Genomic DNA, 26421 nt, shown 5'->3' with positions numbered 1-26421 from the left:
GTCAGTTGGATGGCATTTGATTCTTCCAGTCCCTTCTCATTAACTTCAGAGAACAGGACAGAGACAATTGCCATTCTGCAAGGATCTGTGTGGACAATGAGGTCAGAGTCTGCAAAGCTGGGTAACCACGCCTTGGCACAGGGTTGTGTGTTAGGAGCTTGTGCTGTGGTTGCACATTGGGTAGAGTTCTGGCTCCTGTAAAGTGAAGCTGCAGCTGACTTCAAAAGAGCCTGGATTCCAGTTCTGGCAGTCAGAGAATCATACCACTCCTGTGAAAACTTCTTTTTAAGTGGATTTGAATTTTAGAATAAATAACATATTTGAAAAGATTCTAGCAAATATAGATGTGGGTGGGAACTGTTTCAGCTTTGTGACAGAAACATTATTTCTTTTCTTCTATTGATATTCAGGTTCCAAAATGAGCAAGTGGCCTTAATTTGCAAAACTGGGAAAGATACTTGGGATCGGTATGCTATTCCATAGCTGCACCATGGCATGATAGGCTGCTTAGACACAGACCTCTGTTCTTACCTCGTGTGCTTTCGTTATAACATATTTACATTTTCTGCCAGGGCCACTGCCAGGATTTACAGGGCCTGGTAGCAAGTATGGAAGGTTTCTTCTTAGCAGCTTAGAAATATGTTTTATTGCTTAAGCCATGTACTTTACACCATGAGCCAGACAGCCTCTTAGAGTTGCCTCAGTTCCACCATTGTCCAAGTCTCCACGATTTCCGAACAACTTATGGCAGACATGTTGCAAAATACATCAAGAGATCTTGGTCTCCCTTTCCTAAGATGTGAGATGAGCCCTGGCAGTGGCCCTGGGATTTTCTTTCTAACATGGCTGTGCTAACCTGGAAAGAAGACCAGAGTAGAGCTGTTGAGAATGCTTTTTCATTTACTGTTTGTACACTAAGTTGTATTATGCTTCAGGAAGTTAAAACCTCTGAGGAGACAGCTATCCATCATTAGTGTTGTTAGCCATGAAAAAAGCAGGCTAACATTGTAAAAATAATCTTCCTAGTTTGGTTTTTGTTTGGCTTGGGGGTTGGTCTTTTTTGAGTTTTTGCAATGCCCGCACAATTAATTCATTGCTCCATGCATAAGGTGTTTTTGGTGGCTGTCTGAACAACAGAATTCCATTAATTCAATGCAGAAGTAGCCAAAGCATTTCTCAAAACAGACAGGAAAATTTGTAAGTTGATGTGGTAGTGCCAGCATGCCACCACCCTGAGTAAAAGTAGTACCTGAACAATGACTACCTAGGCAGCCAGCTCAGGACCTGAGTCCTGAGTGTCAAATTCTTGTGGTAAAGCAACATTTGGAAACACTATTCCTCAGAGATTCCCAAAAAAAAACATTTTAAATTCTTTGGGGATGTGTTGTTTGGTTTTTTTTAATTATTTGCTTATTTTTGCAAATGAATTTGTTAGGACCTGACTGAAGAATGAGTGAAGTCATCAGTTTAGTAGACAAAGCTTCAGGTCCATGGTGAGATCTCATCAGTGCTACAACAGAGCTGTCAGACAATGTTCAAAAGTCACTTTAAAGAATAATTTTAATGTCATTAATTATCTTAATGTTTTATCTGGCTGCTAAAAACCAAGGGTTGTTTTTTTCCCTCTGCAGAGGCATCAGTCTGGCCTGCAATGTCACACGTGCACTGTTCATCCTGACTTTAAACCCAAATTCTTCTTTCATTACAGGGTAGTGAAATAATTCAACTGACTGTAATTCAATGTCTTCTTTGGTCAGCTGCAATTTAGTAAGGAGGAGTGTACATGGATACTCATATACATATAAATATAAATATATATATGTGTGTTTACATGTATGTGTACTTCTGCTTGCTAGATATATATATATGTGCACATACTTATGAACCTGCCTGTATTGCCAAAAAGATCCTTTCAGTATTTCTAAAAATTATCCTTTGATTCACTTGGTATGTAATGCCATTGTAACAATCTTTACCAAAAAAGGGACATAGCATCATAAAATAATAAAAAGTAGAATCCTGCACTGAGAAACCCAGAATACATTTAAATATTAACCATCAAATAAAGTGCATGCAAAATTATATAGTTCTAAAAATAAAAATGGAGAGTGCTACACCACTTTCTTATGCCATAGTCTTAATAAAGTCTCTGTGAACCTGAACAGATTTTCATCTACTGATAGATCATCATTTATTTCTGCCCCCTATCTTATCTCTTTCTGGAAATGAAGATGTGGTGTGAGCAAGGAAGCTGCCCTTTCAACATATGTTCTTAGTGAAAAAAATGTATTAAATTCTCAGATTCTATTTTATTATTTTATCAGTTTCTACCTTTTGAAAGCATTCTTCTACAGCTAGCTGCTAAGCATCTGTGATGGTAATCTGTATTTCTTTAGCTGCAGGTATCTTTGGTTATCAGCTTTTTTATGTGCCTGGCTAATGCTCCTTTCTAATAAATGTTACTTATGAGATCATAAATGTAATAATTATAATTTACAGCCTTAAAAAAAAGCCACCGCCAAGTCTGCCAAAAAGGGATTATGCTTCAGGTAAGGCTGTATTAATGTAAATTTAAAACTGCATGTCTGTGTTAATTTGCTATCTATATGCCTAACAATATTTCAGTTACACAGTGCCTCATAATTTGTTTTTAATGAGAGAACAAGATACCATTATCAACAACTCTGAAGCTAGTTCACACCTCTGAAATGAAAGGCAAGAAAAAATGAATTGTGCCAGCATGAAGAGTAACAAGTAACCACTCTTTCAAAATCAGTCTTATTCAGAGTTCTGTATCTAGGCTGCTGTAAAAATGGAGAAGAATTTGCATGCAGCACCTCCTTACAGGAACTGTGCAAGTAAATATGGAAGAAATTGAATAAATGTATCATTACAGATTTAAAATCTTAATACTGTTAATGTAATAATGACATCATGAATTATCTTAAAGGTAGACCTTTACTTGCTTATCATATAGCCCTCAAGCTAGTTCCTGGCTATTTTTACAAGTTAACAGCCCTCTTGTTAAGATGAGAATAGAAAAAACAGGAAAGAGTTTGGAACTTACCAGGTAACTGTTCCATGTTGAATATAAACACTTAACCAACTTTAACCAATGCCCAGAGGTCAGAAAGAGTTATATTATCTAGAAAATGCGACCCCTACTTAAAAATGAGATGCATTAGCAGGACACTGTGGGTAAAGTACATGCTCTGCTGTTCAGACCATGCAGAGTTTGTCATTTTCTAATGCTTTTCCAACAGTTATGAAATAATTTGCCAAAAATAAGAAGGCATTTAATTTACTATTCTGTCTAAAGAGATGTGTTGCTTAGAACTGTTTGGAAATTTTGCTCACTCTTTTTTAACTGAGTATGATAAGAATAGATTGAAAAACCAATCTAAGACAAACATTTATATTCACTATTACATCTCCTTAAATAACTCTAATGTTTGGTTTAGAACACGCAGACAATGAAGAGGAACAATGGTCAGATGATTTTGTAAGTACATATTTTGGGCTAGTAGGAGGTTACTGTGGCAACAAGTTAGCATGTGAAATAGTAATAAATGTTTCTTTTTAAATCATCTAGTTGTGGTTGAACTAAATACTATTGAAATGTTATGGGGTTTTTTACATTAGTTTAATTCACAAGTAACCACTGATTTTGAGCAGCCTCAATTTTTTTACATTTAACTTAGAAGTACTTTCAGAAGCACAGTCAATGGTAGCCACAAATGCTAAGTTTTTTGGATAAGTAAGCACATGGCATGAATTTGAGTAAGAGATTTTATTTGGGGCAGGAAGAGTGGAAGGGGTGAGGAGAGGAAAGTCACTTCTTACTAAAAATGAAAACTTCTGCTAAGATTTTAGAAAACATAGAATGAAGCAATTCATGGCTGTCAGCCATGTAAGTAATGGTGCAATTGTCAGCCTGAAGTGACCAGCTTCTTCCTTGAGTACCCTTTTAACTGGAAAGGGAGAGGAAGTGACAACTCACCGAGATCCATCAAGCTGGATCTAGAAAGGAGCTGTCCTGGGAAAGGAAACAAGCTATTGGTTTATAATTTGAAGACTGAGCTCTTGAGATGAAAAGACTCCTTGGAGACAGCAAGAAGACAGGGAGCTCCTGGGAGGAGGAAAAGAGGAGGACTCAGGAGTGCCTCTTTGCAAGAGGAAGCACTAAAAGGGAATATAATGTGTCCATTCAAGGGTACATAGTTGTAATTTTGTGTTATCGATTGCTGTGAGATGAAAAATGGAGAGTTCTGTCTTTCTAGGACAGTGATTATGAAAATCCAGATGACCACTCTGACTCTGAGATGTATGTGGTCCCCAGTGAAGAGAATCCTGATGACAGCTATGAGCCACCTCCAAGTGAGAAGGAGAAAAAGAAGATTCCCTCTGCATTCCCTATTTCTAGGGGTGAATATGCAGGTAGTTATGGAATAGTTAACTATGTCACCTTGATAATTGCTTTTTGATCAGTACCAGAAGACGCCCCAGATGCACTAATCTGTCCTTTCCACAAGAGTTAGCTTCTAATTCTGATACTCACATCTTAAGCATTCAGGGGTATGATTTTTTTTATTTTTTATTACAGCATGAAACAAGTTAGTATTGCTAGTAGTTATGTTTATAATTTTAATATAATATAATGTGTCCTAGAGACTTTGATAGACATCTACTAATGACAAAATTCAAGCAAAGGTATGGGAGGTACTATTAACTTGTGGCTCCAAATTAATCCACATATATTGATGCAGCAATTACTATTAAAGATGAGGCAGGTAAGACTAGCCAGGTCCCTTTTTATACTTCTTTGTTTCTCCAATCATTATTCCCAAAGCAGTAAAACAGTAGTCCAAATATTCACTCCAAAATTGGTACTAAGGATGATAAATATTCTGAAAAACAGGACAGGATTGAGATTTTGTTTACATCAGTCCAGTATAAAGGGATTTTTTCTTTCTGATTTGATTATTTTCAACCATTAATATGTTGCATTGAAGTGAATGAAAGTTAGTTTCAATAAGATGAAGATTTGAGACATGGAGAAAAGAAACATTGACATGATGCCTGCTTTCATTTTTGTATGATACCAGACTATTATTGGTTGTAGAATATTCATCTACGTGTTAAAATACCACAATTGTACTCATATAAGTTTATCAGCCCTTTACCTGTGTGTACTTTGAAAAGGGACGGACTTGACACACCAGAGAACCTGGCACAATTCATGTTCCTGTCCCACCCAGTGTTGTTTTTCTCATGTCTCATAGGCACTACGCCACCCAGCCACCACCTTTTCCCCAAGGAGTTAAACAGTTGTTCATACAGCAGTCAGTGTCCAGGCACCCACTGCACCTGATACAGAGGGCTGGGCTGCTGCCCTGAGCAATGAAACAGGACCTGTTTACACACAGATCTCAACATCAGGTCCAGCTGTGCTCAGGTTGGCTGTTTGACCTGTGCTGCAGCCACAGCAAAGACTTTTACACAAACAGTAGTAGAAAGCGCAGAGACTAATGTGTCATTTTTACTAAACTTGTTGTTTTCTAACAAATTAAGACAATCGCACCAGTCACCAGAAGCTTCCTCCCATCAACAAACCTCTCCCAAGTACACCCAGTCCAGCCATGTCCAGACCAAAGAAACCATGTGTGCCATCCATGCCATTGCCATCTCCTGCTGCAAAACCAAAAGTGCCACCAAAGCCTAAGGAGTGCAGTGATGATGAGGTAAAGTTTACAGATATATTTGTATAACTGTGTAAATGTTACAGCAGTGCCATGATCTGATCTCTTTCTTAGCTTTTGTAGTACAGATAATTTTGTACATCACTAATAGTGACTGGCAAGTACCATACTGATTCCTAGGGGATATCTGCCTGCTCTGAGTATCAAGGAGGCTCTTTAGACCATGAAATAGCTCCTGATCATGCATAACAAGCTGCAGGCAGTGGGGAGAGAGTAACCTCAAAGGCTACTCCAAGACAAGAGGGAAGGGAGGGCTTCCACACACCAGTGGAATAATTCCATAAAGGATTTGCAATCCTTGGGATTCCCTTCCACGTAGGATGATAAATGGCTGAAATAGGAGTCACTGGGAAATGGCAACTATTGTAAACTGCTGCAGGGCTTCAATCCAGACAGTTTGATGACAAGCTGGAGGTTTAACAGAGAGATTCTTTTCCTGCATTTCTCATAGGATAACTACATTGTGCCAGTGGACAATGATGATGATAACTATATTGAACCCACAGAAGGCAGCATGTCATTACCTACAAAATGTGAGTTTTAGTCATTTAAGCTTACAATTATGGCTTTATTAGGAATAATAGTGAAAAAAATGGGTCAAATTAATGTCTGTTTCTAGGGTTCAGAGAGTGGAGATGCAGCTATTAAAGAGATTACAGACTGCAAAAAGGTAGTTAGCTCCTTTGGCTTATGATAAGGCCAAGGAAAAATATTTTTAACTTTATTGGAAGACATGTTTTATTTCTGCTTCTCTGAGCTATTTCAAAGTCCAGCCCTTGTACAACCAGGAGGCTTTTCATGACATTTGACCTGCCTTCTCATCCAAGGGAGCAGTAGCATTAAAATTCTCTCTTTGCTGAAATGTTTCAGGAGCAGAACAAGCATTTTTAGATATTTAGTAAAGAGAGACTTTGATTTTATTTTTTTTTAAATCTCACTTATATATATTTAGCTAGAGAATAAAACTACTACAGCCCAAAGGTGAAAAGAAAACAGAGAAGAGCATGTAGTTCTGCTCTCTGACATTACTGACAGTATCAAACCTCTTCAGAAAGAGTGGAAAACTAAACAATACTTCTCTTTTAAAATGAGAGCTGCTTTCTGACTCAGTTGATTTATTCAAGGTCACACAAAAGGTTGTCATTTGGACCCATTTAATATTCATTCCTATTGTATAAACGTTACATTGTTAGTTTGCAAACAGATGTGTATATACATATAGTGTGTATATATATATATATATAAAATATATGTATATATATACATGCACAAATATATATATGTACATGAATAAAATGTTTTTAGCACCTGTGAACAGATTTATGAAGACAACAAAGCCAGCCCCTCCTATTTCTCCAAAGCCTTCTATCATGCAAGGTATGTGAAGCTTGCATTGCTGTTAGAATAAACTAATGTAAGACTGTGAAATATTAAATTATGCCTGATGTATTCACACCACTAACCCTATGACATACTAAAGTAAAACAAAAATATGTTCCCCGTTAGCTTTTCTATGTTGTAGTGGTTGCTTTGTTTAGCTTGAACAGTAAATCCATGTTACACATGAATAAAACTAGAACAGGTTATTTGCCCCAGATTAATTTATATTTAGTCTTTTGCTCTAATGGAGGAACACAAATGGATCAATACAGCAAAAGAATTATAGGACTCAGTATGTCAGTAATCCCATTTCACCATAGGAATCAAGACCCAATACTTCAGACCATTAGACTTAGCATATAGAAATTCTGTACAGGCTGATGTATTGCATGGCCTTTTATAACACTGAGGTTCTATAAAGAGCAGTATATTTGGGAAAAGAAATAAAAACAGAAGCAAATAAGACGAATCCCATTTGTTTTTGTAAATTCTCTCTTCCAACTTAGAGGTTTTTTGCATCCTCACTCTCATTAATTGCTTGGATGTAACTTTTCCAGACATGACACAGTTCTTTAAAAAGTTTTGCATATTCATTAGCAATGTGTTTAGCTTTAAAGTCACAAACTACAAGTCATAAACTAACATTTGTTATTAATTACTTAAGATTTCATGAGTTATTTTCCAGACATTTTAAAATGCCCTTTTCAATCTCAGCCTTTCTGTAAATCAGTGTCCAGCAACAACCAGCTCCTGACAGATGTTACTAAAGAATAAAACGTCTCCCCCTTGTGGGAGCTGGGACACTGGAGTGCAGTAAAGTGATGAAACCTCACATGAAATTTACTGAAATAGGATTCTATGTGCACTGAAGAACTGGGCATAGATAAAGATGCTGGTGTTTTTTTCTTTCAAGATCTATGAATTAAAGTATACTTGTGGGTCAGAACTCGGGGAGGGATGTTGGCCATGCAAATGAGCCAGCTTGTATTTATGACTGATCTGATTTCTTCCTTCCTGAGTCAAGGAAATGCTAAATGCTACTACAGGTGTGATAACACATTTTTTCCAAACTGACCCAGGTTTGCACAACACAAGCATTCATCTTGCTTTCAGGAGGGAAGGAATGAGAAGCAAAACAAAACAATAAAAAGGTTTCGCAGTGGAGAAGAATCTTGATTTATACAGTGACTGTACATCAGATTTCCTGTGACTTCCCTGAAGTTCTCACTAGAAGACAAAGGGTGATGATGCTCCAGGGTTTTGGAGGCAGATTCAAATTCTAAGCAGATTCCCCAAGTTATTTTTCCAGAGTCAGATGTATGACTGATACAAATTCTGATCAGGTTTTATGGTAACACACAGGCTGTTTTTGCTACACTAAAGAATACTTTTTTTTTCTCTGTCCTATAGAAGTCTACGAGGTTCCTGAAGAAGAGGTAAGGCCTTTCTACAGTATGACTCCCATTGCCCTCAGGCAGGGTACAAATGTGACTGTGAGAAAAGATTATCAATCTTTCAAAGGGGAAAAACCTGAGCATATCTCCTCCTGCACTTAAAGCTTTCTGACACTCCCTTTTCAGAAAAGCTGGCAAACCATTTCAAAAGAGCAAATGGGAAGGGGAAAGTTTCTCAGTCCTCTGTGATAGTGATCCAATCTGGGAAGCAGTGGCCTAAGGGAATGTTTTACAGAAGCAGAAGTGCAGCAGAAGAGCAATGACAGTTCTGACACAGTAATTTTTTTCTCATTTGCTGGTACTGACATAACATATGGCCAAAGCAGATTTACTGATGTTAAGTTCTTGCCTCTCCCGTCCTAATGTAGATTACCAGAGAGAGCTCTAGTAGAAATCTGTATCACAATGCAAAAATAATATCTGGATGTGGTAACATAAATAGGATCATACAAATCTATTTTATGGAATTAAAAAGTAACCAAAAAACAATTCAGTGCATTTTCTCTTACAGGAAAAACCATCACCACCACCAGTAACCAGGTAACCCACTACTGTGAATGCTTGTGCATTATTTAAAACTGTCAGAAAATATTTTTTCTCATCTAGATACTACATGTCTGGTAATTCTTTCTCTAGAAGAAATACAGTAACAGAAGTAAGAAATACTTAGAGTAAATATCTCTTCAGATTATCTACACAAATATTATCAAGCATTTCTATGTTAATTTCAATAACCCAAATGTAATACATATTAAAAAGAAATACTCTTAAGGTTACTTATTAGAATTTTGAGGGGGTAGGGGAGAAGAAAGAGGTTTTTTTTGCATTCACTGTTGTTAAATGTGATTTTCCTTTCTTAATTCATGTTTCATTACTAGGTTCACCAAGCCACTGATGTTCATGCCTGCTCAGAATACGGAGCACTCCCACATGCACAGCATGGCCAGAGAGTCACCTAAGCAGGATACTTCCAGGTAAGTTAAGAGCAGCTTAGATCAATAGGAAATATTAAGAGAGAAAAAATTTTCATCTCTCTAATGTGTAGACTTTAAACAATAAACAACTGTCAGGGCACTCAACTAGCTAGGAATGCTAGGACAAGTTGAGAACCAAAAGTTCTCATCGCTTTGTCAACTGTGTTCAAGCCAGTTTGCCATATGAATAGGATTTTCTGAAATATCTCTTCAGGCATCCACTACAGGGATAAAATATCTCTGCCAGCCAGTTTAAGGTCCTATTAGCCATCTCTGCACCCTTGCAAATTAGGTGTTTTTGCAGTTGTACAAGATGAATTGTAAAGAAACTAGGCTCAACAAATCCATGGTTTATATCCCAAGTCTCTGGAGGAAAAGGGAAAAATGATACTTGAGTGTGCAGCCTACTTCACTCCGGTGTCCCCAGAAGCATAGAAAGCCACATCATAACCCCTGCCTCCTCTTGAGGTCATTATTCTACAACCTATGTTATGTGCCCTCAGGAGGCATCCACAATATGTGTGTGAGGATGTTTGGTGAGGTCCTGTGCAGTCACAGGGGACCCAAACTCTAGGGCAGGAGCTGTTCTGGAGTTGTTCCACACCAAGGGCACAGCATCACCACAAGCACTGTAGCTGTACAGAGATGAAATCAAATCCATTTACTCCTTCCCTCTAGATCTTAAAAAGCCTATCTGATTCAATTACATAAATAAATGCTACTCATCATCACTTACAATGTATATTTTTCAGAAATATTTTGCCTCTCCCCAGAAGTCGTCTTCATCCAAAAACAGTGAGTAGTTAATGGGCCACTCTAAAAGAACATGTTAAATTTAGCCCTGTGTTCTATATATAAATAGATGGATTATCTATTTATTATCTGGATTAAATAACAGAAACAGATGACTGAATATCAGATTCATCTAATATTGTGATTGTTGCTATTAATCCTTTGGGCAAAAGAGCACTGGACATCTGTATTGATCCAAGAAAAAGTTCAAATGTTTTTTAGGATATAATTTCTTGTACTAAAAAATACCAGTTGTTTTACAGGAACCTTACTTTAAGTAGCAAAGGATGATTTTGCCCAGTCTGAAGCACTTTGCCTTGAGCCTCATTCCTCTCAGATGGTGAATGATCAATGCTTTCTGAAAATGGAAACCTTCTAAAATGTCAGACTGGGTAGTCTGAGTAACCAGTATCACTAGAAAATGCAGTCCTTGAAGGACTAATTACAAGCCTTGGGTCCTAAGGCTGTGTTTCAGCCACTCCTCTTCTCCCTCTGCACTTATCCTGTCTGTCCCTTCCACTGTGCTGGGTTTTTTTTAAGCAAACTATTTGGAAACTTGATCAGCTGCAGAAATGAGCAAAAGCAAATCGTAAAAGATTCTTTTTCAGCCAGATTAACTCCATAAATTGATCTACACCATGTGTAGCTCTACTCACAGCTGTGCCAGTTTGAGAGACTCTGCATGAGGAACCAACTATCCAGAACAGAGCAACGTAACTATATCAGCATCTATGCCAAAAGCTGCACGCTCAGATCCTGTTCCAGCCCTGTGCTCAATTGGCCCTAGGAAATAATCAGTCTACCAATAACTATATAGAGAAATTAAGACTTAAAAGATTTAAAAATACTTAAAACCAGGATTTTGGGGTCATATAATAGGATTAGATGTTATGGTAATAGTGCAGGTGGTATATGAGCACCTTATAGTCTTCAGTCTTTAAATTTCTAGATGTACCGAACAGCTCATATGTACAACAGCATTTTAGTTTCCCTTCCATGTCATCACAAAGTTTTTCCCATTTAGATCTGTATCCTGTGGGATTCTGAACAAATCCTAAACAGTGCCAAATTTGGGATTTCTCTTTAATGAAATAGTTTGATTTCTCAGCTTTTCTTACCAATGCAAGATAAGAAAAATAATAATCTTGTATCTCAAGGGAGATTGTTGGACAGAAATTCCACTATCTGATCAGCAATAAGAATACTCCTGCTTCAGAACAGACTTGGGTGCCATCTTGCAGCTGGGACCTCTCCATTAATGCATTTTTAAACTTGCATTTGAGCTTGATATCATCCTAGCTTTGCAGAGAAGAAAAAGAGGTTATCCTTTAGGTGGAGTCACACACTGAGTGAGTTACACCTCCAAGATGAAGCTCCCAGACAAACACTCATCTGTACCATGGATGTATTCAGTTCCTGGGTGTTTGTTTGCAGCTCACCAATTTGTCACAAGAGTCAGCCTAGGAAAGAGTTACCCAGTGCAGCCCAGATTTTGGGGTCTTTGCTTGTCTTGTAAGTGGCAGCCTTTACAAATTTAAACAAACACATAGTAACGAGCATGATGTTTGTCCAGTGCTCTGTTGTTCCTTTCCATCTCTGGCTACAGTACATTGACAAATCCCAAACAAAAACTGAAACATCTGTTAGCTGCTCCCATCCAGTCTGCTGTCAGCACTAACCAGCACTGATCATGTGCACAGAACTGTAACCCTTATTCCTCTCAAAGGCTGAGCTGACTGGGAGAAAAATTTTGCCATGTCTCATTTCCCCAACTGCTGAGTGATGGATTACACCTCTCCAGCCAGAGAATGGATGCATTTGTCACTAACATTACTGAAAATCCATTAGCTGGGTAGATGAAGACAGACAAATTAATAACGGGTTCCTCTTTGAAAGATACTTATCAGATGGGAGTCTTGATTCCCTAAAAGTCAAGAAATGGGAGCCAAATTTAAGCATCTCCCAGTGAAGCCAGGAAATTAGGTGGATTGATTCAATTCTAGCATGATGACAAGAAGGTCTGCTCCATTTCCTCCATTCAGTGGAAGATGTATTTTTAGTATATTCAAATCTGCTGCAAAATTTCTGCCTTCCAGGTCAGAAATTAAACATGAACCAAAAGATCTCACTGCAAAACTAAGGGCAAATTTTCTCAATACTTACTACAAGCAATCTCAAGATTATTAGAAAGTTCAAATTTTAATGGTTGCTTAAATTTTTTCAGACATTATGGAAGTATTCTGGACACTATATGTCTTCTGTACAAATATTTCTTTAAAAATTACTACAGATACCAAAAGCATATTGATTATTTATGCAGTTCTCATGTAATAATCAAAGAATCATTCAGGCTGAGAAAGAGCTCTAAGATCAGGTTCCAACTGTTAATCCAGCACCACCATGTTCATCACTAAACCATGTCCGTAAGTGCCACATCCACGTGGCTTTTGAACACTTCCAAGGATGGTGATTCCACCACTTCCCTGGGCAGCCCATTCCATGCCTGACCCACCCTTTCAGTGAAAAAAGTTTTTCTAACATCTAATCTAAACCTCTCCTAGTGCAGCATAAGGCCATTTCCTCTTGGCCTGTCACTTGTTACCTGGGAGAAGAGACCGATACCCTCCTTTTCAGGTACTTGTAGAGAGCAGTAAGGCCCCCCCTGAGCCTCCTTTTCTCCAGGATAAGCATGCCCAGCTCCCTCAGCCACTCCACACAGGACTTGTGTTTCAGACCCTTCACCAGCTTTGTTGCCCTTCTCTGTTGCATCACCTCTATGTCCTTCTTTAAGTCTGAAGGACTTAAAACTGAACACAGTAATTCCTTCTTTAATTCCTTCATATCAAATCTAACCTATTTTTCTGTTACAGGACCATGAAGCAAACAATAATGATGAAAGTAAGTATTCAGATGAAATCACAGCAATATGAGAGGGACTAATATGCCACCAGTTAGCAGAATACAGCATGCAATGTACTGCATCAGTGTAAATTTCATCTGTACAGTCAGCAATAAGCAAGAAGTGATACTGAACTGTTCTCTTGTATAATCAGACTGAAAACATGTTAAGAAAAATTAAACCAATGGATATTTTTTACCTTAATTATGTTAACTAAAATGGCAATGAGGAAAATCCACTGTTCAGATACAGCTCACATTGCATACTAAATATATTGCTTACATCTCTAGGTCAGAGGTTCAATAACACACAAGAATCCAGATTTCCCATTGGAGCAGCTCCAGCTCCATCTCCGTTACCAAGGGGCCTGTGAGTAAAAAATTATAAAAGTACTTCTTTGATGGGGATGGGTTTAATAGGAGCTAACTCCTATCCTTGCCTATAGCAATTTGAATTCAGGAATAATATTTATTCCTGTTTATGAAAGATATCCCGACTAGGTAAAGGCAAGCTGTTATTTTGTTATTACTGGAGGCATACTGTTTGTATGACAAGTGGCCTTGCCCTTCACTGCCTGCTACTGATGGCAGATGCTCTCTGCCTTGTCTGATTTAGCCCCATACTGCAGCACAAGCACCTGCAAGCCTGGAGGTGCAGAAAGCTTTCTCTAAATTCTCCTGCCCCACCCAAGTCATGTTAAGTATTGGACACAGTTGTAGCTTCCTTGTGAAAGCACCTTTATTGAGTGCTCACATTGCATCTGATACCCTTTTTCCTTTTTAATTCTTCTTTGTTTCTAACTGCTACAAGTATCCAATGGATCCCATATTAGACAGAAATACCCTTAGAACCAATGAAACTGATGCATAGTTGCTAAATTAATCAATGTATCTCCTAAGTAAACATATTCTTTATTTTTCTTTTTCCTCCATACTTCAGCAAGAAAACTTCTAATGCAGTAATTTCACCAGTAAGTTAATTTGTAACTGTATACTCACCCAAAAATTTTATTAGATTTTTAATTTATTGTAAAACTTATTTTATCATGGGTTTTGGTACAAGATAAATGCAAAAAATGCTAGGGGAAAGAGTTATAAAGACAGGAAATATTTGGGTGCTATTACATGAATGAAGATCAGTGATCTTTCTGCTCAAGCAGAAAAATATTTTGATCAAAACAACATTTGAATTCAATGCCCTGGGATGCAACAATAAACACAGAGCATGAACTGAACAAGAAATAAATGGGGACACACGAAATTCAGAATTATTCCCAGAATGTACAGAGCTGCCTATGGGGAACATGAATTCATTGCAAGTGATAGCTCAAGAAATATACAGGATTTTACCAGAATTTGTCTGAGGTTTTTCAGTAATTCAAACAATATCCCAAAACTTCTTGTGGCAGAAAGTAAGAGGACTGCTTGAAATTTTCAAAGAAATTAATTTGAAAAATGTTTCAAAACTGGCAGTTTATTATCATTGTTTCAAAATGAAAGCAGAAAAAAGATTAAAAGTGGAAGATTGGTTCCAGTTTTACTGTGAGCTAAACTGACAGTTTAACTTCCAGTAAACAGAAGAAAATGTGTTCAGATATTTGTGTGCATAGCACAATATGAGTGCAAATCCAATTTTCGTTTTCAAGTATTTAGGACAGACTTTTCATTTTTGGGCCTGAGATAAGAATGAACCATCTACATTTGACTTTTTCTACATCTATTTATACCCACAAACTGGGATTCTTTCCAAATCTCCTTTGCAAAATCCCATTCTTCAAGGTCATACAACTAACTACAGACTCTTAACAGAATGGCTATGTCCCTGCCTCCTAATTCTTCCAGGATGTTGTCAATTCTAAACTGTTTCACAAAAAGTATAACTGATAAACATTTGCTATGCAAGTGCCAGTTAATTAATACTTATTTGTCCTTCTCTTTTACTGCAGAAACCATGTTTACCTTCCAGAGACACCTTAACTGCAAATGAAGGTAAATTATAGCCAGTACTGTGAGAAGTTGACATTTATCTGATTTGTTTCATGTTTTCAGTAAAAAAAAAAAAAAAAAAAAAAAAAGCAACACCACATTCAAGTTACTGGAGGTTTTTGGGGGTGTTTGGTTTTAGCAGTTTCAAACTGGATCTGAGCAGCCTGAGTTGCAGTGAGTATCATTGTTCTCTAAAAGCAGTCACAGTAAAGCTGCTGAGGTTCCTGGCCCGGGTAATGTAGCACAGTAATGGCCCAGCAGTGTGCCCGTGTAATCCTGGAAGTGGAGAAGGGGAAGGAGAGGGACGGGCTCTGGACTCAGCCAGAACCATCTCCTGGCAAGAGGCAGTCCCTGGCACAGGCAGGGAATCCCTCCCGTCCTGGCTCTGTCTCTGTCTGTGCGAGGCGGCTCCAGCAGGAGCTGCTGCCTCACTCCAGGCTGCCCCGGCCACCCCAGTGCTGTCTCCCCGTGTCACAGAGCCCCACCGAGCCCCGCAGGCATCCCTAGCACAAATACTGCCTAGAATTAGTGAACAAAAATAGCAGTGCAATGGCAAGCTGCCATGTCAGGAAAAAACCCAAATTCATAATAAAAGACAACCTCCTTCACCTACTGGGACACCCTAATCTGGGATAATATATTTCTGAAGAAATCTTGTTTTCTGTTTACTGTTTCTTGTTTACTGTTTGTTTTCCCAAACTACAGAAAAACCTATGGCACCAGAACGACAGCGCAATTCCAACCAGGAACTTCCACTTCCCCCGCTTCCAAGTGGTGCCCAAAAGTAAGATCCCCTTCCATCCTCTTTGGAATATTGCAGTGCACCAGCTGTGAGAGGCTCAAAGGGGAGCACTCTTTTCACTGGAACCTCCCTTGTTGCTTTTTCAGAGCTGAGATTCCTGAAACCTCACAGTAGCAAAAAACTAAATCATGGCAAATGAATGCATACAAATACTATAACCATCACCAAAACACATGAGGGGATATAATCTGTAATAAGGTGATGGATATTTAACACATATGTTTAAATTCCTACTAGTGGGATATAATTTTTGAAAAATACCTGTATCAGACCTATGTTTCTCATTGAACAAATGGGTGAGATGGAACACATTCCACCACTGCATATTTTCAATTTTCATATTATCAGGATTGGGTACCTCCCCTCAGACCTTTCTGTAATCTCTTGATATTTATTTCAGGCCTCTCCTCCAAAAGCCCTCAATTCTGCCAAGTAAGTACAATTCAGTTTTTGAATTAAAATGTGATTAACTTGTAATTTCAAATTAATCTTTGAATTTAAAATTATTTAAAAATACCTTGCATATGAATTCATTTTGAATGAATGTATCTGTAATGCACACAAAAAAGGAGGTCAAGTATCCAAGATCTTAGCTCAGCTAGTAAAATTAAGGGAGTAGCTCTGGATTATTGATGGAAAATGGGTACTTCATTTATATTTATGAATACTGGAAATCTCTAGCAAAGGCAATTTGGGTCATTTCCCATCATAATAAAGATTCCATCAATCTTCCTTGTCACAGAAGAATCTTAAATATGACATTTCTGGGCTGCTCCAGGCTTCTGTTGCCTAGAAGACAGACAGATTATTATTGTATTCAATTTATTCTTTCTCAACAGAAGGAAAAAATAAGGTACTTTTATAATAGCAATTGCTAAAGCTCTTTTCTAAGTAGTACTTTCCAAGATGGACTTTGTTTCAGCTCACAGCTAAAAACGAATTAGGTAATATGTGTATAAAATGTCTTTGTACAGAAGTGTAAATTATATTTAATATTTTTCTGGTTGCTTGTTAGCAGACACTTGTCTGACCTTCCAGTAAGCCCTCTACTGTACATATTCAGTCTGAACATATCTTTCACATTGTAAACAGATGGTGAGAATGGCACATAGAAATCTACATTTGGTGTAGCTTAAACTGATATGCTGTTATTAGTGAATCTCTTTCCTGGAAACATTTGCTTGATGCATATTGTAATTATATCTCCTGTGCTGAGAAAGTTCACATTAATATATGGTTCACATTAATGCTCTTGACTGATGCACTTAAGCTTGTCTGCTCCCATCACCCAACTGATGTGCTCCAACTTGAAGCATAAATTGTTACTACTCCTGAAACTGTAACTGTTCTTCAAGACCATCTGGTGCTGAATGGTGCTCTGATTAGTAAACTTTCTTCAGCATAATCTTATTCTGTGCCAGGTCCAATAACAACTTTATAATACATACCACTGGTCCCATAATCACTGATGTCCCTTGAGCATAACCTTCTTTGTCCCCATACAAGCCTAGAGCTAACTTCTATCTTCATAATTAAAAGTACTTTTTTCCCATATGGCACAGTGTCAAACGCTCCTCTGAAGTCCAGATTAAGAACACTGCCACATCTCCTCTTTGGAGAACTCTGTTATTCTATGAAAGAGCTGTAACATTTTATCTGCTTGGCTAAGATTCAGATTTTTCTCTTGCTAGTTATACCTTTACTTCCAAATCTTGATGTTATTTCCTTCAAGTTCTCTCCCAGGACTTTGTGTTCTGTGGAATCAGACAAAAAGCCCTGTAGATGCTCAAGACACTTTTTCCACTTTAGGTATAGCAATTATGTTTGGTATTCTTTAATCATTTGGTACCATCCTGACTTGAAAATTATGTAAAATAACTGTTACCACCCCTGAATTTCATGCGCCAGTTTTTAACATTTCATAGGTAAAGATCTTGGCCCATCAGTTCAATTGTACTAAAGTTATTTAAACTCTGCTTCCAGTTTGATTGTGGAAATTTCCATTTCTGTGCCAGAACTACTATTTGTTCAGTACCTGGATTATCTTTAAAATTAGTGAAATTCTTATTGCATAAGGCCCCATCTCTCTTTACTTTTTTACACACAGTCAAGGCATCTTTCTTTCCTTATTTTAATATCCTTTTGTCAAGTCTAATTCACTAATTTGACTGACCTCTGGCAGTTCTTGCCTCATTCATACATTCTACTTTCAGCTTTAACAGTCAATCAGTCAAAATTTTACAGAAAAACCGAAATACATAATATTGAATAGTCTTCTTCAGATGATTATTTCACTGAGAGCTGGAACTGCTCCCTACAATGTCTCTGCTCCACTTGGGATGCAGCTTCCAGACAGTTGCATCTTTATTACAAAAGAAGTTCTCTAAACTTCACACAATTATCTTAGAGCACTCCAGTCCAATTGCATTTTTTAATTCTGGTTACTTTATGGTCTCCTCTATAACATTCTTACTGCTTTCTAAACCAGTATCTAAATCAGAATTTTATTAATGAAGATTTAACAATGCAGTCTGCAGAGCACCATATCCAGAAAGGGTAGCATTTGTTTTCCCTAACAAGTAAAGCACACAGGAAAAAAAGCCTTCCATAATAACAAAATAAGTATGACTCAACTTTCTACAATGATCTTCTCTAGCATATTGATTTGCATCCAGCTCTGTTCACAAGTACCCCTAGAAGACACCTACACACTTGGGTCAAATTCTTTTTTACCAGAAAGCAATAACCCACACTTTTTTCATCATATCATTACTATGCAACACTACTCAAACATTTCACTTCTGATTTCTTAAACTCTTATATCTGTATTTCAGTCCTAGTAACTATTTTCAACTGTGCTTTGTTATTCCAGTTAAGCATCATAATGCTTTCTATTAATTCTGCTTCTCCATTTTATTGCCTGGACTAATTGCACATGTATACAAACAATTCACATAGTCTAAATTGGTGAAAAATTATCCTTGAAATAAGTGCATTTTCCTGACTTGCTCACCTGTAAGACTACTTCTCACACTGGACTGAGAATACTTGCACCAAGTCCCTGCATTTTCTTATCTATTGCTACATTAATTCACTTTGGTGGTAGAAGAGGATTTTTCCTGTACTCTGTGTTTAGTTCTGGCTAATAACCAAATTGTTATCCAAACTGGTTTTTCCTCCACAAGCAAGGCTACCCTTTGGGCAGGCAAGTGACCCAGCACTTATATAGGCCCTATGCATTTCCAGTAGAAAGCTTTCCTGACTGATATCAAAGATTAAGTGTTTCCAGATCTTCCAAAGTCCTTGTAACAATTCAGTTTCTTACATCATAACAAACATACTTTGAAAACTTATACATGTTGTTTTCTCTTTTCTAGAAGTGCCAGAAGCTGCAAACCGTTCTTTGGGTGCTTCCCCTCCCAGCAGCACTTCATCCATTTCAAGTTCTGCAGACCAGGTATAATATTAGCTAAATTCATATTACAGAAATCTCCTTACCCTTTATTTTAAAATAGTATTTCCACCCCTGTCCCCTTTCAATAGAAAATTACACTCCTGGAGGGCTTCTATACCCCCTTTTGCAATGAGGCTTTTCTGTAACACAAATAATCTGAATGTTAGCTTTCATTAAAACATGCTTAGAACACTTAGCAAAGGAGAGGTTTAACAAACTGCAGAAAAATATGTAAATAGTATTATATTAAATCTTGGCACTCTACCAATCATAAAAAGCTTTAGTTTCATGTCTTTCTGGCTGTCAAATTCATACTTTTAACATCATTGAAACAAGGAAATCTGTGGTGATGTACTTTAGTATTTGATATAGATTGCTATAAAGAGTTTTTAATCTCCTCTTTTTTTCTAACTTACAGCTGTACAAATTTTGTACAGGAGAAAAAAGGTGTAGTAAACAAATACCATGATGCTGTGATGCCTTCCCTACGTGTTTTAGTCTCTCCCAAGTTCAGCTCCTTTCTGTTCCTTTAAACAGATCTCTTCACATAATAGTTAATGCTGTCAGTTTTATGGCCAATTCTTTTTTTTATGTTTTGTTGCAACATTAAGCTTTGAATGATCTAAGCAAATGCAAGGTTATTTTCATTTCATCCTATTCCCCTTACTCTCATTTTGAATGAAGGAAGACTACAAAATGCATAAAGCCATTCTTATAAGCCTAGTAGTCACAAACAAGGTAAAAATAGTTCTGTTGAGTATAAAGCAAAGGCTCTATCATGCAGACCCAGTAACAGTAAGTGTTCTAAAGTCTGACATGACAAAGACAATACAACAGTGAAGAACAGAAAGGATTTGAAGTTCTGGAAAAATTTTAACTGTATGTAATAATAGATACTTATTATAAAAATTATTTTCAAATAAGCAATCCAGAAGACTCTACATAAACAGCTTGTAGCAATTACATTTGCAGTTTTTATGTAACAGCCGTGGGTAGAAACAAGAAACAGGACTTAATAAAAGATCCATTTTGTTAAAAAAAATTTAGCTGTTAGTGTTATTTTCCCAGCAATTATATGCAGTGGTATCATTTGCTGTAGCATCCTGCACAATACAGGTGCTCACAAATGTCACTCATTCCCCTGACATTCACTCTTTGCTTGGTTCCCATCCAAACTTCGACAGCAGCTCTCTGCTTCTACATTATAGGCCACAGACAGTGGTAGAAGAAAGCTCTGGGGGCCATTGAGTCCTTTTGTTGAACAAAGATTTGTTCTCTGGGCTCCATGTCTGTGTGGGCAAGTACCTTTCATATATGCAGTTCCTCTCAGCCTTTCTTCTTCCACTGAATTGTGTGACTGAAGAAATACATGAACATTTCTGAAAGTAAGATTTAATGTTATGGCTTGAGCCAGTCTTAAGAATTTAGTACAATACCCCCAAAACTGAGGATCTGCTCTCTCCTCACTGTCAGCTCCCCTCCCAGCTTCTATGGTGTTCCTTCCTGATCCTGCAGTGGGTTGAGCCAAGTCATTAAACTGACAGAAAATCAGCTTGGCAGTCAAACACAAAAAATGGCAAAACAAAAAAGGAACGTTTTTTGGGTTTTTTTCTGCAAGTTTAATAAAGTGAAGTATCTCACATGGGAACAGAAGAGCAACAAAATGAGCACAAAGGAGAAGCCAAGACATTTCCTTTCTGGCAGCAATAAGTCAGCTAGACCAGCTCAGTTATAATGTGCAACCTTTAATCTGTTTTGTACAGAGGTGACAAAGCTTGTGTGAAAATTAATTTTATGATTAAGCTTGTTACGGTAAAGCTGGAGCAAAACTTATCCAACCATCCTGCTGTCCATGTGGAGACAATCATGATTGTATTCATAAATAGCGTTATTCCTCAACATTCCTTGACATTTATTCCTCTTTAATTTCTACTGGAATAACTTCAGTCTTTAGAACAATCCTACAGTTGAAGCTGACTGCTTTCCTCAGGGCATCTCTCTTTTGTCATTTATCAGCCTTCTATCACAAATCTGTTAGCACTGTTTTGATACTCCCAGTTTTTCTCTGCCCTACCTCTAACTAAAACTGAACTCCTGGTAAAGACTTTTTTAAACTCTGTGTTTTCTGCATTTTAGTTCATAGCTGTCACTATTTAGCAGTAACTCCTCTGCAGGCCATATTCTTTATTATTATTGTTATTATTTTACAGGTGAAACACTGTTCTTCTCTTTTTAGGATGCTGGTGTTCACAGTAAAGCATGGTATGCTGCTACCTGTGACAGGAAAATGGCAGAAGATGCCTTGTACCGATCAAACAAGGTAAGTCACTTTTAAAGAATGTCTATTTTACAGGGAAAACTTCAAATTTAAAAAAAAAAATCAAAAGACAACCAGAAGTATTCAAAGAGCATGAGTTGCTTTCTGAAGAGATCAGAACTACTGTGCCATGCAAGTACTGTCGCACCTGGAATTATTGTGGTGACATCAGTTAATGCTGGCTTGCATTGCAACACAATTGAATTGCATTAGTGCAACTCAAAGACCAAAGCACTGAAGAGAAAGCTATTAGAGACTAGAGAGCTGAGGAAGATCTCACACCCCCTTAAAAAAAAAACACAAAGCCCAGGAGCTTTTAAGTGGTCTCCTCCACTGTCCAATGGCTCATGTGACAACAGCTATTTGGAAAGGCTGGTGTTGCTGTGCATTTTGAAATAGCAACACTGTGCATTTAGGTATTTGGAGAATTTGAATTCTCTCAACTATTCTTTGTACCAAATCTAGTGTTACAGGAGGGAAGAGGAACATGTAGAGTTGCATCCTCAGCATCACCTTTCCACTCTTGCCTAAGCCCATAGAGAAGGATATAGGGGCAGAGCATGGGGGCTATCACCAGGTGAAGGCTACTGTGAGTTAGTGAGCACAGGGCTACATGGTCAGGAGTGCAGGTGCTTGACTGTGGTGAGCTCCTTCTTACAGCTCTGGAGAAAAGGACACTCCCCTTCTCCCTGCTTTCTTCCCTACCTACTGCCACTGACCGGAACTATTCCCTAACAATCTGTGAACCCAAACAGATCCCTGTTTATTTCTTAATTTTCTGCCTGGTTGAGAAAGCGATCAGGTAGCAGCAGAGGTGATTCTTAAATTACACTTTGCAAGCTGCTGTTATCAGGAATACATGCTACTTCTCATCTGCTGTTACTATTTTTCTAATGGGAGAAAAGAGTTTAATGTTAATATAAATCAAAATATTAAGCAAAAACCAGACTAAGTTGTTGGAATGAAATGAACCAAATACACTGACTACTCTTCTCTCTTTAGGATGGATCTTTTCTAATAAGGAAGAGTTCTGGACAGGACTCACAGCAACCATATACACTGGTTGTGTTTTACAACAGAAGAGTGTACAACATCCCTATACGATTTATTGAATCAACAAGACAATATGCACTGGGCAGAGAAAAAAGTGGTGAAGAGGTGAGATGATATTTGGGGTATTTTTCCTAACAGTTTTCAATTATATACCTTTAATAAGCAAGGACTAAGATATATTGCACTATGACCACAAAGATTCTTCATATAGGAAGATAAAAATATACCCTTTATAATGACCAGTGTTGTAACAGCACCTGTACACTGTAACTAAAACCACAGATCAAATTTAAAACATACTCATAGAGATGTTTAAATAAAGTTAAAAGGATAAGAGCTGTAACCACTAGATAAATTTTTTGACTGTTTATGGTCCTCCATTTACCTTCTATCTAAAACTCTGGCTATGTTTCTTGGAAAATTGCAAAGGAAGAACAGCCATGCTCAAAAAAACAAAACCCACCAACAGTATCAAAAATGAGAACGACATTACTGTTAATACTGTTTTCACATAAAGAAAATCTTGAACTCTGGAGTGAAAAGATCACTGGTTATCTACTCTGCCACAGAGATAATTACCCTGATAGCAAAACAGAAACTTGGAACACAAATACCAATGAAAACAGTTTATCACTGCGTAGAATAGGCTTTTCAGCAATGTGAAAGTAGGCTTGACATAGGCTAATTATCTGCCTCCCAAGCACCAGTTCTGAGATTAGAGAAAATATAATAGCCTGGAGCTCACCTGGTCTTCAAAAAAAGATGAAAAATTACTCGGGATAAACAGATAGTCCAAAGTCTTTATTTGACCAAAGTCCAAAAGGAAAAGCAACAGACCTAGCAGATTCTGGATACTAATTTATAGTGACAAAACTGCATAACTAGAACAGTTCTCATAGATGGCTGCCTATACCTGTTACTCCTAGACATAGCCTTCCCTCTGAGGTGGCTGAACTACATCTGCCACAGCTCCTGAGCAGCCAGTCTGCAGCCTGCTATACATTAAGGTAAAATGAAATGTCAGTTCACTATGGCCCACAGCAAACTCAGTGGTTCAGCTTGTACAGGTGGCAATCACAAATGTAAAGGAGGAGACAGCTAGTACCTGTAATATCTTCTGTTGTCTAAATCTAATCTGTTTATGACTAAAATCAGAACTAAAAGAAGGATCAGTATCTCACAAAAAGGCAAAGCATCTAACTTGGTAACAAGTAGTTTAACTCTATTCAATTACTTGAGAAGCAAAGATAAAAAGATGCAGTGATTACTGTCACTATTATAGCATTAAAGGAAGCCAGCACTAGTTATTCTTTGTTTTCTTTATCCAGCGCTTTGACAGTGTTGCTGAAATAGTAGAGAATCATCAGCGCACCTCCCTGGTTCTAATTGACAGCCACAACAACACAAAAGACTCGACAAAACTGAAATATATTGTAAGAGTTTCTTAATCAAACTCAACTGCTGAAATGAAGACCCCTTTAATCATTTCTTTCAACATACTGAGACATGGACAAGGTATTAAAAGAAGAAAATCCAAAATTATGGGAAACACTCTTCAAGAGCACCTACAGAGTGGTAAGAAAATGCATTTCATAGAGCTCAACCCCACATCACTTTTATCAGGAAAGTTTAACACAAGAAGCTAAAGCAGATACACTGTCATCTGTGAAAACATCCAAAGTCACAGGAAGAACTGCATACCACAGCCTGGTCCTCTGACTGCTGTTTGAAGATAGATTTCTTGAAGAACATTTTCATTTTGAAAATGAGAATACCCACAGTGATCTACTCTTTCAATTTATGTTTAACACGTATCACTCGTTTCAGCAATTTCTTTGTAAAGTGCACAGCCCCAGAAATTAGAGCAACTTGACCTAATGTACCACTGTGTACAAGTTGAAAATAGGACTGTACTTTGTGATTAGTGGCAATAAATGCACCTGAATGTTTTAGATTTATGGAAGTAAGTTGTACATTCCCTCAGCTTCACCCTGTTCCCTTGATATTTTTGTTTGTATTTTCAAATGTACAAATAAAATTTAAAATACTGTAAACTCAGTCGTGTATGGAGACTTTGCTGGACTGCATTTCTGGCCCTTCCAGCAAGAAACCATCAGTTCACTAGCTCTGATGTTTTAATGTATATATTTGTATGTGCTCCTTCACAATGTTTTGAAAAAGTATCACTTTTTACAGCTTTGGCTCATATATATATATATATATCACACATATAATTTGGCTTAATGACTCAAATATTTTATATTCAAATTCCCTACTGCTGATGACCCAGGTGCACTGCATCATTGCTGAACTAATTATCCACTCACTTCTTGCTGAATTACTGTTTATGGAGACACACACAGAAAAAAAACATTTTTTGTGTGATAGCCTGTTCTATCACAGTGGTTTACTTACTATAATATTGTGACCAAAGTAAGCTTCCACAAATATTCAAATGGTAAAAATTAATTTGATGAATGTATAAATTGCACCAATTAAAAACTTTTAGGAGCAATTAACTAGTTCTTGATTTCAGTGGACCTGAAGACTTATCCATCTTAAAGGTATTTTCCAAAACTGTCATTTTATATACACTCAGTTTATTCTTTTTGTTCCAAATTAGGCAGTGTTCTCTAGGACTATATTAAAGGCAAGACTGATTCAAGACCTGCAAAGTCTCAGCAAGTCACTTAAGGTCAGAGGGTGGCTGAATTCTGCAAATACATTCTTGTGCTTTTGATTAGTTACTTCTAAAAGTCATGCACCTGTCTTCTAGAAAGAACTGTGCCAAGAGGATGCTCAACACATGGCTACCTACATACCTTGAGGCAGGTCAGCTTCTTCCCTCTGCAACACAGGCAACACTTACCCAAATGTGATGTGGTAACACACTGGCAAGCAAGAAACAATGTATACAGACTACAAGTCTACCTATGACAGACCTCACAGCACTTCCTAAGGGCTAGTTTAGTATATTGCTCAGTTAGTGTTAGTTTTATATTAATACTGTGCTTAATATACTGAAATGTTTAGAACATTAAGATTGCCAAGTCAAGGTGTAAAAATTAACACAAAAGTTGTAGTGCCTCAACCTTTATTTACTCCTTCTATATGTGTATTATTATATTATTTAGCTATTTTAAGTATCATTTTAGAAGCTATTTCAAGCAATACTCACAATGGAAGTACTCTGAAAAAGTAGCCACTGATTATTTCATTTCCTTTGCATTCATGTAGTCCTTGCCTTCCATTCATGTACTTCACAGTACTTAAACTTGGTACTGTCTGCTAAACTTTGTGTTGCTCCTCAAATCTCTAGACTCTTCAAATATTCTTTCCAAGTTAAGTGTGCAGTATCTCCATCATACTAGAACCGAGGGAAAAAAAAATAGTGTGAACAAGGGGAATTCAAGTGTATATATTTCATACAAGAGACTAGGTATCACTTTTTTAAGGTAATTAGCACTGAGCACTTTAAAGCACTGCTGCTCCTGCCCCTCAGCTCTAAGTGCTTGGCACTACATGTAATAATGTGGCTGACCTACAAATAAC

The 26421-nt window shown here is 37.4% G+C and overlaps 1 protein-coding gene across 4 annotated transcripts in view; it reads left to right on the top strand.

Annotated features, from left to right (window-relative positions):
* Window positions 1–24923, top strand: part of BLNK (B cell linker) — an 88681-nt gene extending 63758 nt beyond the window's left edge. For 3 of the 4 annotated variants that reach the window (XM_021536454.2, XM_021536459.2, XM_021536458.2), the window contains 21 exons: window positions 411–467; window positions 2500–2549; window positions 3462–3502; window positions 4281–4437; window positions 5572–5741; window positions 6211–6292; window positions 7065–7136; window positions 8550–8575; window positions 9105–9133; window positions 9472–9567; window positions 10320–10362; window positions 13230–13257; window positions 13549–13627; window positions 14198–14228; window positions 15204–15246; window positions 15949–16027; window positions 16446–16477; window positions 19423–19502; window positions 21736–21819; window positions 22819–22974; window positions 24198–24923. In XM_021536454.2, coding sequence (XP_021392129.2) covers window positions 411–467; window positions 2500–2549; window positions 3462–3502; window positions 4281–4437; window positions 5572–5741; window positions 6211–6292; window positions 7065–7136; window positions 8550–8575; window positions 9105–9133; window positions 9472–9567; window positions 10320–10362; window positions 13230–13257; window positions 13549–13627; window positions 14198–14228; window positions 15204–15246; window positions 15949–16027; window positions 16446–16477; window positions 19423–19502; window positions 21736–21819; window positions 22819–22974; window positions 24198–24317 — 1555 coding nt within the window. In that variant the 3' untranslated portion in view covers window positions 24318–24923. The remainder of the gene's footprint in view (window positions 1–410; window positions 468–2499; window positions 2550–3461; window positions 3503–4280; window positions 4438–5571; window positions 5742–6210; window positions 6293–7064; window positions 7137–8549; window positions 8576–9104; window positions 9134–9471; window positions 9568–10319; window positions 10363–13229; window positions 13258–13548; window positions 13628–14197; window positions 14229–15203; window positions 15247–15948; window positions 16028–16445; window positions 16478–19422; window positions 19503–21735; window positions 21820–22818; window positions 22975–24197) is intronic. The other variant, XM_021536460.2, reaches the window with a different exon arrangement.
* Window positions 24924–26421: the final 1498 nt, after the last annotated feature.

This window comes from Lonchura striata, chromosome 7 (assembly GCF_046129695.1).
Source record: "Lonchura striata isolate bLonStr1 chromosome 7, bLonStr1.mat, whole genome shotgun sequence".
Classification (NCBI taxonomy): Eukaryota; Metazoa; Chordata; class Aves; order Passeriformes; family Estrildidae; genus Lonchura; species Lonchura striata.
This window is presented reverse-complemented; position numbering and strand designations above follow the sequence as displayed.